Here is a 13,523-nt window from a genome sequence, read left to right on the forward strand (position 1 = left end):
AGTATAGCGAGCGAGCTTCGCGTTTTCGGTGGTCAACAAGCCCTTCGTAAAGTCGATGTCAACTGGTGCATCCACCGTCCACCTTGCCACGCAGCCCACCGCGGAAGCTAGTCACCAATATGACTGGGCAGCACTGCGTACATGAACGTACTACGTATTGATAGCGCATTACGGTCTTCCGCAGTCTACAGGGCTGCAGTGCACTGGTCTGCGGCATGGAAAGTATCCGCTCGAGGATCCTGGCCGGCGTGATGATACCTTTACATGCCCTTTCCGACGAGCCCATTTTCCTCGAAATGGGCAACCTGATCTGCATCATTGCAGCATTCGACGATGCACTGGTCCGGACGCAGCGCTGGACGTCTCTTCCGAGGGCGGGCATCGGCATTGCGTTCCAGGCCGCGAGCGAGAATGTGTGGTGGCGGCGCCGACGGCTTATTTGCCGGTGGGCCTAGTGCGTGGCGAGCGTGGCGAGCCCACCCGTTGTCGCCGGCCACACCGGCTCGAAAGGCAACTCGGGCCAGTATACGGAGTGTTGGTGTCACGTGAGACTTGCTTCAGATTCGCGGAGGGTGGACGGAGGAAGGTGAGGGTGGAAGATGGAGGGAGGGGCAAGTGCCCCCAAGTTTGCGGCCAGCGCCGACGGGCGAGTTAGGTAACCGCGATAAGATAAGCAAGCCTCGCGGGTCATTAGCGCCACGTCACTACGTCGCGGCCACGTACGAGCGGTGGCTCGACGGTCGAGCTGCGGGCGGTGGCGCTTGGTGGTCGCGGTCTCCTCCGCTCACACATCCCTTCGACGAAGGAGAGACCGTCGTGCAGAGACCCGGGGACGAGCATTTCTGAATTTTGCAACACGGCGCTCTCTAGCAAAGCGGCCACTGTCGGCGACCCACGCCAGCGCATGGCGCCGTGCAATCGTGGGCTTTCGGGCAGTGGTCCCCTGTCACAACCCTCATGGAGCTACGTGTAATGCGTGGTGTCGTCCGGCGAGTGTCTCGGAGAGACCACTGCCGACTCCCCAAAGCGTAAATCGTCGCGGCGATTGTGGCGCCGCTTAATAGCGCTGGAAGAGCGAAGTGCAGCGTCCGTCAAAACAGCGAAACAGCTGGATGTGGGGCGGCGAGCGCTCGACTGGTGACTGGCTTGACTGCAGTAGGAAAGTGAGCATGAGCATGACCGTAACTCGGCGGCGGCTGCACAACGTAGCCATGTCATGGCTACGCCCAAATCCGGGATCTGCAAGCAAAAACACCAGGCGGAAAATATCCAGTTTTTATTTATGCGTTCTCGTAGGTTTTGGGGTAATTTTTTTCTTTATTAAAAGAGGCAAAAAACTGGACTATCGAATTTTTTCTCGGAAATTCCCAAGCACAGTGGTATCGAGTTCCACAGTCGTCGATCGAACAACCGATGCCCGTTTAAGTTTATCTGGCGTGCGGACAGCTCCCGCTTAAGTATCCACTCCGCATACAAACGCCAAGTGTCGGCGAAGAAGACCCGCCAGCCAGAGGTAAATCCGCCGCACGGAGAAAGACTCGATTACTGCGGGAAGTGCGCGCTCCGGGGGGCTCGGGCGCAAGCAAGAGCAGCAGCAGCAGCAGTAGCGTAGGCCCGAGTAGCAGCCGAAGCCGCACACGCACACTCGCGCGCGCACGCAGAAGCGGCCCACCATGCCCAAGAACAACTACGACGACGACGATGACGACGATCTGCTGATGGCGCTGCAGAGCATGGAGCCGTGCGGCAATTGCGGCGCCGAGGGCGCCAAGATCCCGTGCATGAGCGGCTGCGGAGAAGTGTTCTACTGCTCTCGGGTAGGCCGCGGGAGGACGCGTCGAAGGAACAGCGTAGAACGAGAGAGATTGACTGACGCTACTTGTGTGCCTTTGCCTTGCGTCCCCCCGATTAGGAATGCAACATGCACCACGCGTCGGCGCATCGTCTGCGCTGTCGGAACTTGCGCTGCTCCAAGTTCAACGACTCGGAGTGTAGGTCCCTCTCTTCCTGACCTTTGCGCTTACCCTCCCTCTCTCTAACCTGTTTTATTGTTGCTGGTGCTGCTGCAGCCGAGTCGGACTCGGACGACTCGGACGAGTACGAGACGGACTCGAGCGCCGAGTACGAGACGGACTCGGACGAGGACGAGGAAGAAGAGGAGGAGGAGGAGGAGGAGAAGCCCAAGAAGAAGAAGAAGGGCAAGAAGAAGGGCAGGAGCAAGTCCCGCCGCGTCAACAGCTCGCGCAGCGTCGAGTCCTCGGCCAGCACGCTCTCGGTACGGGGTTTTATTAGCAGCGCTTTTCTGTAGATTTCTTTGCAGCGCTCTTTGACTCACGCGTGGTTTTTTACTTGGTTTTATTACCATTAGCGCAAGGTGAGCGTGAGCCTCGACGCGGATGTGGAGAAGCGCATCGAGGAGAAGATCCTGCGCCGCCTGAAGAAGCAGGAGGAGGCGCGCATCTCGCAGGCCATCGAAGCGCGCATGCGCGAGGAGAAGGCCAACTGGCGCGACGACGAGATGAACCGCATCATCATGGAGATGCGCGAGCGCTTCCAGAGTGAAATGTCCTCGACGAGCTTCTGGACCGCGCTGGCCAAGAAGAACGGGCTGGAGATGGACTCGCAGGAGATGGTGGCGCTGCAGAAGTCCATGGAGCACTCGTTCTTGGCCTCCAACCCGCAGTCCGAGGACAAGATGGCGGTGCCGCTGACTGCTGAGGAGGCGGTTGCTGCCGGAGTGTCGGCTATCGATGGAACGCCAGAGGCCACTGTCAGCAGGCCGCGCAGCGTATCGAAGGAGTCCTCGTGGAACAACGCGTGCGCTGCCTTTGATGCGTTGCGTGTGGTGGTGTGGAAGCATAGCTTCTTGCCGCGCCTGCGCTTCCGCGCGGACGATGCGACGAACGTTTGGAACACGGTCACGGAGCTGGACGCAGACGAATCGTTCGCCCACATTTGCGTGGGCGACAAGATCCTGTCGATTAACGGACGTGCTATCGACGATACTGTGTGCACGGAGGACGACCTGAACGACATTTTCGCAGCGTACGCGTCGCCGATTATCATGAAATTCGAGGCAGGTGACCCATCCCCGGAAAACTGCAAGGTGCACGACTACACCGTGACGTGGTCAAACGGTCCGTTGGGTGTGACACTGAAGGACGACTGCGCCACGCAAAAGATTCCGATCGTGAACCGCTTGACTAAGAAGGCTGGATCGGTGGCTGTGAAGCAGAACATCGCCATTGGTGACGTGCTGGTGGCTATTAACAACATTGACACTATCCAGCTCGGTTGCTCGCTGTCCATGTCAATCCTCAAGAAGGTGCAGTTGCCGGCGAAGCTGCGATTCCGTGGTGTGGGTGGATCTGCGCCAGGAACGGCGTCAAACAACAACAGTGCCCCCGAGGTGCCGCCGCGAAGCAGCGTGACAGTCTCGCGTGCCCCCTCCTCGCTCAAGCCGGAAAACATCTCGATTGACGAGCGTGCGCCGTCGGTGATGAACTTCAGCATGAGCATGTCACGCCCAAGCAAGTACACTGTTAACTGGGGTGAAGGACCCTTGGGTCTCACTATCATCCCGGGTCTGAACGAGGGAGACCTCCCTGTGATCAAGAAGGTGACTGGCACAGGTACCTCGGTGGGTATTGACAAGGCGCAGGTGGGCGATTTCTTGGAGAGCATGAATGGGATCGAGACGGGCACGATGCACTTTGAAGACGTTGTGTCTTACTTGAAGACTGCGCCCAAGCCTGTGTTGCTGCGCTTCCGCGCCGCGCTTGACGAGGATGATGCCAGGGGTGCGTCTTCTTCATACCGTAGCAACGGTACGGCGCTGTCCGCCAAAAGTGACACCAGCAATCACTCGAGCTACAGTGCCCCAGTGCGCGCGAGCCCACCGGCGCCAGCGCCGATGCCTCCCCCAAGTAATCACGCTACCGAGATTGTGAGGCAAGTATCGCGCGAGCCACCGAGTGACGTGTACAAGGTGGTGTGGGGATCAGGCCCTCTCGGTCTTACGATTGATGCGAAGGATGACGCACCGGGCGCGTTTATTAAGCGAATCGCTGCTCAGGGTGCAGCGGCTCACCTCTCGCAGGACTGCCTTGGTGACGATGTGACTCATATCAATGATATGGACGTGACGCACGTGATATTCCAGGACATTGTGGCACACCTGAAGAACGTGCCACGCCCGGTGACTCTTTTCTTCAGGCGCAAGTCTGCCCAGCCGCACCATGAACGTCAAGGCTCCTATTCGTCGAACTCCGGTGGGAGCTCACCACCAGTTCAGTACGAGGCTCCTGCTCCAAGCCACAGCCGAAAGGCAGCGCTAGCCGCGGCCGGAGAGGACAACGGTGTGCAGTTTTACAACGTCGTCTGGCAAGATGGTACACCTCTGGGTCTTTCGCTGCGCGGCGCTGACAACACCTGTGAATACCCATACATCACTCGTGTGACGGGCACAGGTAGTGCTGCTCATTTGCCGCAAACTGTGATGAACGACTGCTTGATCTCGGTGGATGGACGCAGCGTACATGTTCGTGACAAGTCGTTCGAGGAAGTCATGACACTACTCAAGGTGATGCAGAAACCGCTTACGTTGAAGTTCCAGGTGCGAAACGTGGGTAGTAGCCAGCCGCGCGCACCAGCGCCAGCACCAGCTCCGGCACCGGCACCACACGCACCTCAATATCACCGGGCACCGTCTCCGTCTCCTCCGCCTGCGCCGTCTCAGCAGCAACAGCCACCGCAGCGTAAGGTGATAAAGACTCAAGAGTCGTACACATGGCGGCAGAACCGAGCTCCGCCTCCGCCGATACCTGCTCCGCAACCTCTGGCGCAATCGTATAACCAGGGTTCGTCGAATCCCATGACGCACCAGAATAGTAATAATCTTAGTAGGAGTGTCGTGAGCAGCGGCAACGATCGTGGCCTCGGCGCTGGCGTGACGTCGGGCAACGCGGACAAGTTCAGCAGCATCCAGGCTCCCTTCCTCGTGCAGAACAAGCTCTCGACCGGCCGTCGGCAAAAGATGCTGAAGGGGCTCAAGAAGTAGAAGATCGCACGCGATACCGAGACTTTCCGACTCTTCCAGCAGTTGTTCGAGCGTCCCAAGTTGTTCATAACGTGATGGAGTTGCTGGGGAGCGGGCGGGTACAGCGCGGAGAGGAAGGAGAAAAAGAATCTTACAGGGAAGACTGAAGACATCAGCACGTCAAGCAAACATGATACAGAGAAAACCACCACAAAAAGTCGAGATGGCGAGCAGGAATCACGTCGCAGCATTTTTTAAAGCACTCATCAGAGGCCCAGCAAACACGGCGATGTCTGCTAACTGTTGTCTGTCTCGGGCCTTCGAAGGTGTATGAGTGAAAAGTGAGTAACATTGCATCCTCCTTTTGAGTTATTGCTTGGTTGAGTGAACGCCTCGCAGTCAAGGAAGACGGCTGCGGGGCAGCAATCGTTGACTCTCATGCTGCTAGAACGGTCGAGACAGTCGTGGGAAGTAGTGCTGCCATTTCAGCTCCAGAACCGAAGGCACGACGCTGGTACAAGTTCCTCATTAATTGTGGTGCACTAACGATTGAAGGATACTGCAGGTCAACGTACCCGTAACGTCTCCGCAGCTCCGCCTGCAAGTCCGATGCAAACTGTACAAGACCGGCGGTGAGTCTCGGGTATGACCTCTATCCAGTTGGTGTCGATCGACGCACCTGTTGTGTTGCTGTGGTATGCCTTGTAAGCTCTTGTTCAAGTCGTTGGTTCACCTGTGTTGCAATGTTTGTAAGGATAAAGACAATGGCAACTCCACCTCGGTGCATGTGTACGTACATGCTCGAGAGTTGTTCGGCGCTCTTGAGTTTGTGCGAGTTGATCCTGCAAATGCGCTACCTGACCCTTTGCAATTTCAAGCTGAATCTCGAGTGCGTGCTTGTCCGCTTCGTGCTGTAGGTTGTGAGCCTCCAGTTGCGCGATTTTCGCTGCGCTTTCTCGCGCTGCGTCCGAGTATATTGCCTGCGAGAGTGCAGCTTCAGAGCCGACTAGCTGGCGTTCGTAGCGCGCGCAGATCGCCTCAAGTTGTTGCATTCGTTGACGGCCTACAGTCGCAAGGGCCCGCGTTTCCAGAGTCGAGCCTGGAGAAGGTGAAGACCTCGCAGTTGGCGAAGTTGCACGCTGCAAGTCCTGAAGTGTTTGTTCTTCTGCACTGAGAGCATCACCGTGTGCCGGATCGTCAGTCCCCTCTGAGGTTCCAGCGTGGAGATCGTCTTCGCGCAGACAAAGGGCGGTAAGAGCTTCGATCAGCCCCAGAAATTGCTGTTGGGCGTCCACAACCTGGCGACGATATCGCTCGAGCTCAGCAAACACGCGGTCTTGGACGCATTGTGCTCGTGCTTGTTCACACTCGAGGCGGCGTACGCGCTGTTCACTTTGGCCAACATGCGAACTCAGCTGCACTAGCTGTTCAAGGACTTGAGACTTCTTGAGCAGCTTGAAGTAAGTATCTGTGCTCATTGTCGACACATGCGGACGTGAAGGGGTCGATGCTGCCTTAGCTGACGAGGATTCTGTTGCTCTTGAAGTCGCGGCATCTAAAGCGGAACTTGGGGAGAAGCAATCACGGTCGGAGCAGTATTTGTAAGCTCGGGATCGAGGAATCGCAGTGGGCGTGGCGATCTTCTGGTTGCTGGGAGTCAGCGTCGATGGGGCTGGCGGCGGTGCAGACGTTGCAGACTTCGTTGATGATGGAGTGGTCGCACACGTCGAGGCCGAAGAAAGTGTGCGAGATCTTAAGCTATGGGCATTCTTGATCTTGGCTTGCTGCTGAGAAAGGTTGGTGACGATCGTAAGCGATGGGCGACCTGCTCGTCCGGGGACTTCCATGACGATCCGAGGTACGTATTGCGAAAGGTGTGCGTGCTGTAGTAACCGGGATCACTCGGTCAAGTATAAATACTGCAGGCAAGTTCTTGTTAGCTTCGTAGCATTATTATTATCGTCTTCTTCTTTATCTTCTTGGCGGGAGCTGGCATTAGCTTTCGTTCTCTTCAGCTACCGCTAATTGTGTTGGTTATGCCTTCTTTACCTTCTTGGCAGGGGCGCCTTTATCGCTAGCAGCAGCCTTTTTCTTACGTCCAGGCTTGGTAGCCTCCACCTCTTCTTCTGGGTCAGCGGGTCCTTCCTCTGCAGACCCCTTCTTTGCCTTGGCCGCTAGTCGGCCGACCTTGAGCACGTACGCGTCCATGCGGAACTTGCGCTTGAGACCAGCCTCGTTCATGTAGCGCACCTTGCCGAAAATGGGGCGCTCCTTCCAGCCTTGGTCGTGCTTTCCGAATGTCCAGGCCACCCCAGCGTACGAGTTCGGGTCCGGTGCATCCAGTGCGTACTTGTTGTTGAGAACCAAAGCGGCGTTGAAGCCTTGCTCGGGAGTAGGGGTCCATTCGAGCAGCTTCTTGCCCCAGTACATGCGCATGTAGCCGTGCATCTTGCCCGTGACCACCAGCTCGCGCTGTGCAGCGTTCCAGAACCTGTCCCCGGTCTGGAAAGACTCGAGCTTTTCACGCGAATACAGTTGGTCTCGCTTGTCACCCGCGTGCTCCTCCAGGGTAATCTGCGCGTAGCTGGGAAGGCAGCGCATGGAGTCGTAGTTCTGCTGGTTGTAGGCGACCAAGTTCACGGACAGTTCGCGGCGCACGATGAGCTCCTCCAGGAAGGACGCCAAGCCTTCTTTAGCGCGCGTGACGCCCTTGAGCTTGTGTGCAGCCAGCACAACGCGCACGACGCTGATGTGGCCGAAGCGCAGGTAGAGACTCAAGTCACTGCCAGCATCCAGACTCGGCTCGTTGCGCTCAGTCGCGTAGCTCGCGAGTTTATCCGGAGTGAGGAACTTCTTGGCGCAAGCTGAAGCCGCCGCCTCGCCGCCTCGGAAGTGCCAGCTCACAGCCTTGACGCTGCGATCAACGTCCAGCAGCCCCAGTGTCTTGGCCACAGCCTCTGAGCTCGTCACATCCAGCGGCTTCAACGGCTTCGGAGAGCCAAGGACAGCCAGCAACGACTTGCCTTCCGTTTGGTACTCTTGCTCTAGACTCACGCTCTGCAGCGGGACGACGTATCGGTCCAGGTGCTTGGTGATCCTGGGGCGAATGGTCCTTGCCGCGTACTACTTCCTTGTCCGTGACAACAGCAGCAGGAACAATGACATCTCCTTCAACCTGAACGATGCCGAAGCCAGCGTTGGAGCTGCCAGCGTCTCCGTCATCCTCAACTGCAGACACCAGCTTGTCCAGCGCCGCACGCCACGGACGCAAGTACGGGCGGTCCGTCACCACCAGAGCGGCCTTGCGCGCGCAGAACTCGAGCAGCTCGTTGCGCGCAGGACGCTCGTCGCCTTTGTGGCGGTGGTGGAAGACGTCGAAGCTCAGGCCTCGGCCGGCCAGCCGCTCGTGGGCGTCGGCCAGCCCTTCGAGCGCAAACTGCGCGTGACGCTCCGTGGCGAACGCGTGCGCGTTGGCGTCTTGCACCGCCTCAGCCTTCCACTCGTCGTCCTCGACCGGTTGCAGCGGCGGCGCCACCGAGCGGTCCGGGAAGAGGTACACCACGTGCAGAGGCAGCTTCAACTCGTTGGCGGCGGCCACCGCGTACTCGAGCGCGTAGTTGTGCTTGGTGCGCACGGACGTCTGCATCCAGTAGAGCAGGTAGCCGCCGTCGGGCGCGTGCGCCTTGGCGCCTTCGTACAGCCACTGGACGCGCTCGCTGTGCAGGCCGCTGGGCAGCTTGAGCTTCTCCAGGGCACGACGCATGTTCACCATGGCGACGACCTCTTCTGCTCGACTTGAGACTGACCGACCTGGTCAGGTCCCTGACCGACCTGGGCCGCCGAACACAGTCGAATTCATTGGTTTCACTACAAAAACAGACCAAACGTCCAGGGCTGGGATATGCGTTGTTGTTGTTGTTGCTGTTTGAAAACAAGAGCGTTGTTATTATCCACACGAGGGTCGCCTCATCCTAATCTAATGTCAATACACGCAACGAGAATCTGCAGAAGGCGTCGGCCGACTTGGCATCTCGGCTTGACTGACACACTCCCTCGCCAGGCATCACTTGGGCTCGCACGGAGCGGACGCAATTATGGCTGGAGCGGGGCCAGCACATGAATCACCGCGCTTCTGCTTGATATCATCTCTTGATGCTTGAAGTCGACTTGGTCTTCTTCCTTACCGCGCCATGTCTTGCAGCTGCCGGCCGATCAAATAGCGCTCGTTGCGGATCGACTCGCTGAGATTCGAGAGCCACCGACTCACGTGCGAGTGCGAGCGCACCAGCACGAAGACCGTGCCGACCCAGAACGCGCACATCGCGAACGCAGTCTTCTCAAAGTTGGCCTTCTCTGACGAAAAGACCACCAAGACCACCGAGGATAACAGCCACGGCACCACCAGCATTCCCAGCAGGAACGCCACGATGGGGTGCAGCACGTTCTCCTGGAAGAAATCCACGTCGAAACACTTCTCGCGAATATTGTCCCGACGCAGCCGAATAGCCTCGTTCTCGTGTACAGTCACGTTGAATTGGAGTTGGCGATACGCCTTGCGGAAACATGCAATGAAGCCAACCGGCTCCGCGCCGGCAGCGGCAGCAGCAACTCCCTCCTGCAGCAGTCGCTCCTCTTCCTCCTCCTCCAGCTCGTCATCATTCAGGTCATCCTCGAAAAGTTCGTCGTCGTCCTCCACATCCAGGAATCCATCCTCATCAGCTTCCAGCTCTTCGAGAGCTGCTTGTCGCTGATTGCGGCGTCTGTTGTTGCGCTTCGCTCGGAAGCAGCACACCAGCCACGCAAACAGATTGAACATCAAGTAGCCCATCAGGAAGCTTTCCAACGAAGAGGCATTCGCGCTCGCGACGCAGGATGACATCACCTGCCCCAGCAGGAACGGGCACACGAATGCCCACCCCACGGCGCAGGTCACCGCGTTCGCTGGCGTCATGTTACGGACCGAGTATCCACGCTGCACCAGGGTCGGGTCCACTCGGTCTTCCGGAAGCATCAGAATGTTCAGAGCGTGAACACCGTTCACAAAGTACCAAACGATTTGAACGCCGGCGGCCATCACGAGCGGGTCGTGGCTGATACCCGACACACGCTCAAGCGGAGCCATGCAAATACGACCGATGAACAGCGACCCGAACAAGAACGTCCCGATCACCACAATGCAGACTGCCCAGGTAAACACCGCTAGTCCAGTGAGTCGTACCGGAAGATGAGACGGTCTCTCCCTGGGGAGTAACGGGTACTCAACAGGCATGGGATCGTCCAATCCCTCCTCAGGCCACGGCAAATAACGATGGCCATCCACACGTAGCTCCTCGGGCGGAAGTTGGGCACGAGGGTGGAAGTGAAGAGGTGGCGGCGGCAGCACCACGACATTGGACTTCCGCTGGCCGTTCACAACGACCTCAAGCTCAGTTTGAGGTAGAAGGAACTCCGTCAAACCCAATCGCTCACTCGCAAACACAATGGCGAGGTGTTGAAACTTCCCAATATCGTTCTTCGCGTGCTCCAAGACGCTAAGCACCACGAGGTGGACCACGAGTAGCTCCAACGGTACTTGGATTTCCGGGCTGAAGTGCTGGAAGCGCAGACTGAGCGGGAAAAACGACGGAGCTACCGCGGTTGCTATGCGCACAGGCGCGTGGACCAGCACCAGCAGCAGCCCCGCATAAATCGCAAGTGACAGAATCATACGACGAGCGTGCTTCAGGCACCTCTCACTCAGCAGCGTGCGCAGTAGGTCCGGGTGGTCTTCTTGCGGGCGAATCACCTTGGCTAGGATATCCGGGTGGGCAACTTCTCGCATTTGCAGGACAGAAACTGTCACGAAAAGCATGAACGTGATGCCCAGAACCCAGTGCACCATCAGAGCACAGATCATGTTTCCCATGCAGAACGCGATGCGGTCCTGCGCGGTCACCATGAACAAGTGGAGCGAGGCGAAGTCGATGCATAGTCCCAAAATAATGGGTAAGATCACCATCTTCAGCAACAGCAGCGTCGACACCTTCACAATCGCCGTCAGGCAGCGCAAGGCCCAGAGCAGACCGTCCATTAGAGGTCGGTGGATATACGAAGACGCAGTCCTCACCATAAACCTCCAGAGCACGATCGTCAAACAGATCGACAAGTAGCCCATTGTGCACGTGCAAAGATCGACAAGCTGCAAGCAGTCGCCATTTTGCTTTGCCGTTTCGACTGACTGCAACAACGTCTTCACGAAAAAGGCCCCGAGTGAGAGTTCTTGGTCCGCTGAGAACTCGACTGCACCCAACGAAGCGAACGCCGAAGAGGCAACCGGCAGGGATGCAACAATTCTGGCTCCTGCGGACAGCAACGTGCTGCCGAGTGTGTACGGGATGAACGCGAACAAGCCAAGGTAGGCCCCGTTGAACGCCAGCAGCCACGACACGTTGCGGAACAGCACCATAAAGTCTCCACGCAGTCCCAGCAGCTCATCCATCGCGATATTAATCTCCATGTGCTCGAAATCATCTTCCCACTCGCGCTGGTTCATATTCGGCGGCGGATTCCGCGCAGCCCTCGGTGCAGCTCCAGCAGCATTCCGACCACGCCCCTCTCCCACTTCCGGTGCGTCTCGCAGTGGGCGTCGCTGACGAAGCTCGTGTTGCGGCTCTGGAACAGGATCCGCATCTTCAACAAGTGGAACTCCGAACTCTTGGTGCTGGATGAAGGCGTCCGCGAAAGGCTCGTCATGGTTCGGCTGGTCGACCCACTCCTCGTCCGACGAGTCGTCGTCCGAGTCCGCGTTCTCGTCCAAGTTGCCCAGTCTCCTGGGGCCGTCGAACATTGGGCGCAGTCTCGGCTCCGCGTCGTGGTCGTCCAGATTCGCCGCGTCGTCCGCGTGGTTCCCCTCTCCGAACTGCGCGCGGCGCATGGGCTGGTGCGCCGCGTCATGACGGTGGTGGTTGTGATTGTGGTGGTGGTGGTGGTGGTGGTGGTGGTGGTGAGGCACCTCTTCCGCCGCCATCTCCTCCTCGATGTGGTCCAGGTGAAAGCGCAGGAAGTCCGCGAAGGACATGAGCGCCAGGAAGGAGAAGACGATGCACACGATCAAGATCACGCCCGAGAAGATGTCGGCCACAATGCGCGGCGCGTCGAAGCGCTCCGAGAAGTTGACGTTCACCATGGCGGACGCGCGCAGCAGCCACATGCGGTAGAGCCAGCTCGTGCACCACGGAGCGACGGCCAGCCACAGCACGAGCACGAGCGCGGCGCGCAGTGCGAAGGGCAGCCACTTGAGCAGCACCACGCGCAGCCCCGTGGTCAGCAGCTCCGTCCAGGGCAGCACGTCGGGCGCGTTGGCGTCGTACAGCGGCGTGAACGTGAACTCGTGGCCGCACAGCTCGCAGAAGCTCTTGCCCGAGTGCTCCAGCCACTGCTCCAGGCAGTCCGAGTGCGTGAAGCGGATGCTGCCGCTGCACTTGCAGGGCGCGAACAGGCGGCGGCCCGGCTCGGCCTCGCCGCGGCACACGCGGCACTCGGCCTCGTCCTCGTCTTCGTCGCCTGCGAACGCGCTGGAGGGCGGCGTCAGCGGCGGCGAGGGCGGCGCAGCGTCCGCGACAGGCCGCAGGTCCACCATTGTCGGCGCGTGTGTGAGAAGGAGTGTTGGTCACGAGCCGGCCGGCCTTGAGCTGAGCTGAGCTCCTCGGCGGAAGCTTGGAGGCTACTGACTGAGTGAGGAAACGACAAGGCGCCGCTGGGGTTGGGGCGACAGGGCGTGGAAAGATGGGCTGGCCGGCGTCCGATGAGCAATACTAAAAACAAGTAGATTTGGAGAGTGTAGCCATCTGGGTGAGCGCAGGTCGTCGGTTGTCGGCTGCTATTATAAAGGCACTACAATAGGCGAAATTGTGCTGCTAATAACGAGTTCGGGAGTCAACTGACGCCTAGAACTTGCACGGTTGGGCACTGCTTGTGAGCACGCTTAGAGGCTCGTAAGGCCATAGCAAAGTATAGTTCACTAACGAACGTGCTCATGAGTGAATATTGTGTCGTTGTTTTATTTTGCCTTGCATGCTTTCTGTCTAAACAACGATTAATTCGTTGTTTTATTGTGCTTTTCACTTGTTATGGCAGATCGGACGTGTAAAACTGCTACTTATTTAGGTGGGGTTAGGTTATAGGGAGGCCCCTCGTAGGGAATTAGGACCAAGAATTGCAAGTGCGATGGAGACACTTGCGCAGGTCCGACAAACAACCGACGAAAGTCCGAATGTCGCCCATTTTAACGGCATTCGGGATTTCAGGTCTTACGGAGGACTCCTGCCATGTCTTATGAGAGGACTTTTACACAAGCTGACTCTAATATGGTGTTTGTAAAACGCTGTAAAACCTAGAAACGCATGATGCGACCAATACATTAGTGTTTCTCACGGTTCGAAGGTTTGGAGGTTGCAGGTGTGAATGTCGTCCGAAGGTGTTGCTGGCAGCAACTTACTGCAAAACC

At 58.0% G+C, this 13,523-nt stretch overlaps 4 protein-coding genes across 4 annotated transcripts; 1 reads left to right on the top strand and 3 right to left on the bottom strand.

Moving 5' to 3' along the window:
* Positions 1–1,489: 1,489 nt before the first annotated feature.
* PHYSODRAFT_471420 (hypothetical protein) lies at positions 1,490–5,059 on the top strand (the record flags this gene model as incomplete). The annotated part of the gene is made up of 5 exons (XM_009519737.1): positions 1,490–1,603; positions 1,632–1,817; positions 1,913–1,991; positions 2,070–2,275; positions 2,375–5,059. Coding segments are annotated over 5 exons (3,270 nt in total), but the record flags the coding sequence as incomplete, so codon positions are not given.
* Positions 5,060–5,482: 423 nt separating this feature from the next.
* PHYSODRAFT_310528 (hypothetical protein) lies at positions 5,483–6,516 on the bottom strand (the record flags this gene model as incomplete). Its single annotated transcript, XM_009519738.1, has 4 exons — positions 5,483–5,549; positions 5,614–5,654; positions 5,718–5,771; positions 5,836–6,516. The coding sequence occupies 4 exons, from the start codon at positions 6,514–6,516 to the stop codon at positions 5,483–5,485; spliced, it is 843 nt and encodes a 280-aa protein (XP_009518033.1).
* A 556-nt stretch (positions 6,517–7,072) lies between these two features.
* On the bottom strand, positions 7,073–8,810 carry PHYSODRAFT_310529 (DNA photolyase cryptochrome; the record flags this gene model as incomplete). The annotated part of the gene is given in 2 exon segments (XM_009519739.1): positions 7,073–8,161; positions 8,181–8,810. The coding sequence occupies 2 exon segments, from the start codon at positions 8,808–8,810 to the stop codon at positions 7,073–7,075; spliced, it is 1,719 nt and encodes a 572-aa protein (XP_009518034.1).
* A 148-nt stretch (positions 8,811–8,958) lies between these two features.
* PHYSODRAFT_358938 (hypothetical protein) lies at positions 8,959–12,656 on the bottom strand (the record flags this gene model as incomplete). The annotated part of the gene is made up of 1 exon (XM_009519740.1): positions 8,959–12,656. One exon carries the CDS (start codon positions 12,654–12,656, stop codon positions 9,219–9,221), a length of 3,438 nt encoding a protein of 1,145 aa, XP_009518035.1. The 3' UTR covers positions 8,959–9,218.
* Between the last annotated feature and the right edge of the window lie 867 nt (positions 12,657–13,523).

The sequence above is a fragment of the Phytophthora sojae genome (genome assembly GCF_000149755.1).
Source record: "Phytophthora sojae unplaced genomic scaffold PHYSOscaffold_1, whole genome shotgun sequence".
Lineage (NCBI taxonomy): Eukaryota > Oomycota > Peronosporomycetes > Peronosporales > Peronosporaceae > Phytophthora > Phytophthora sojae.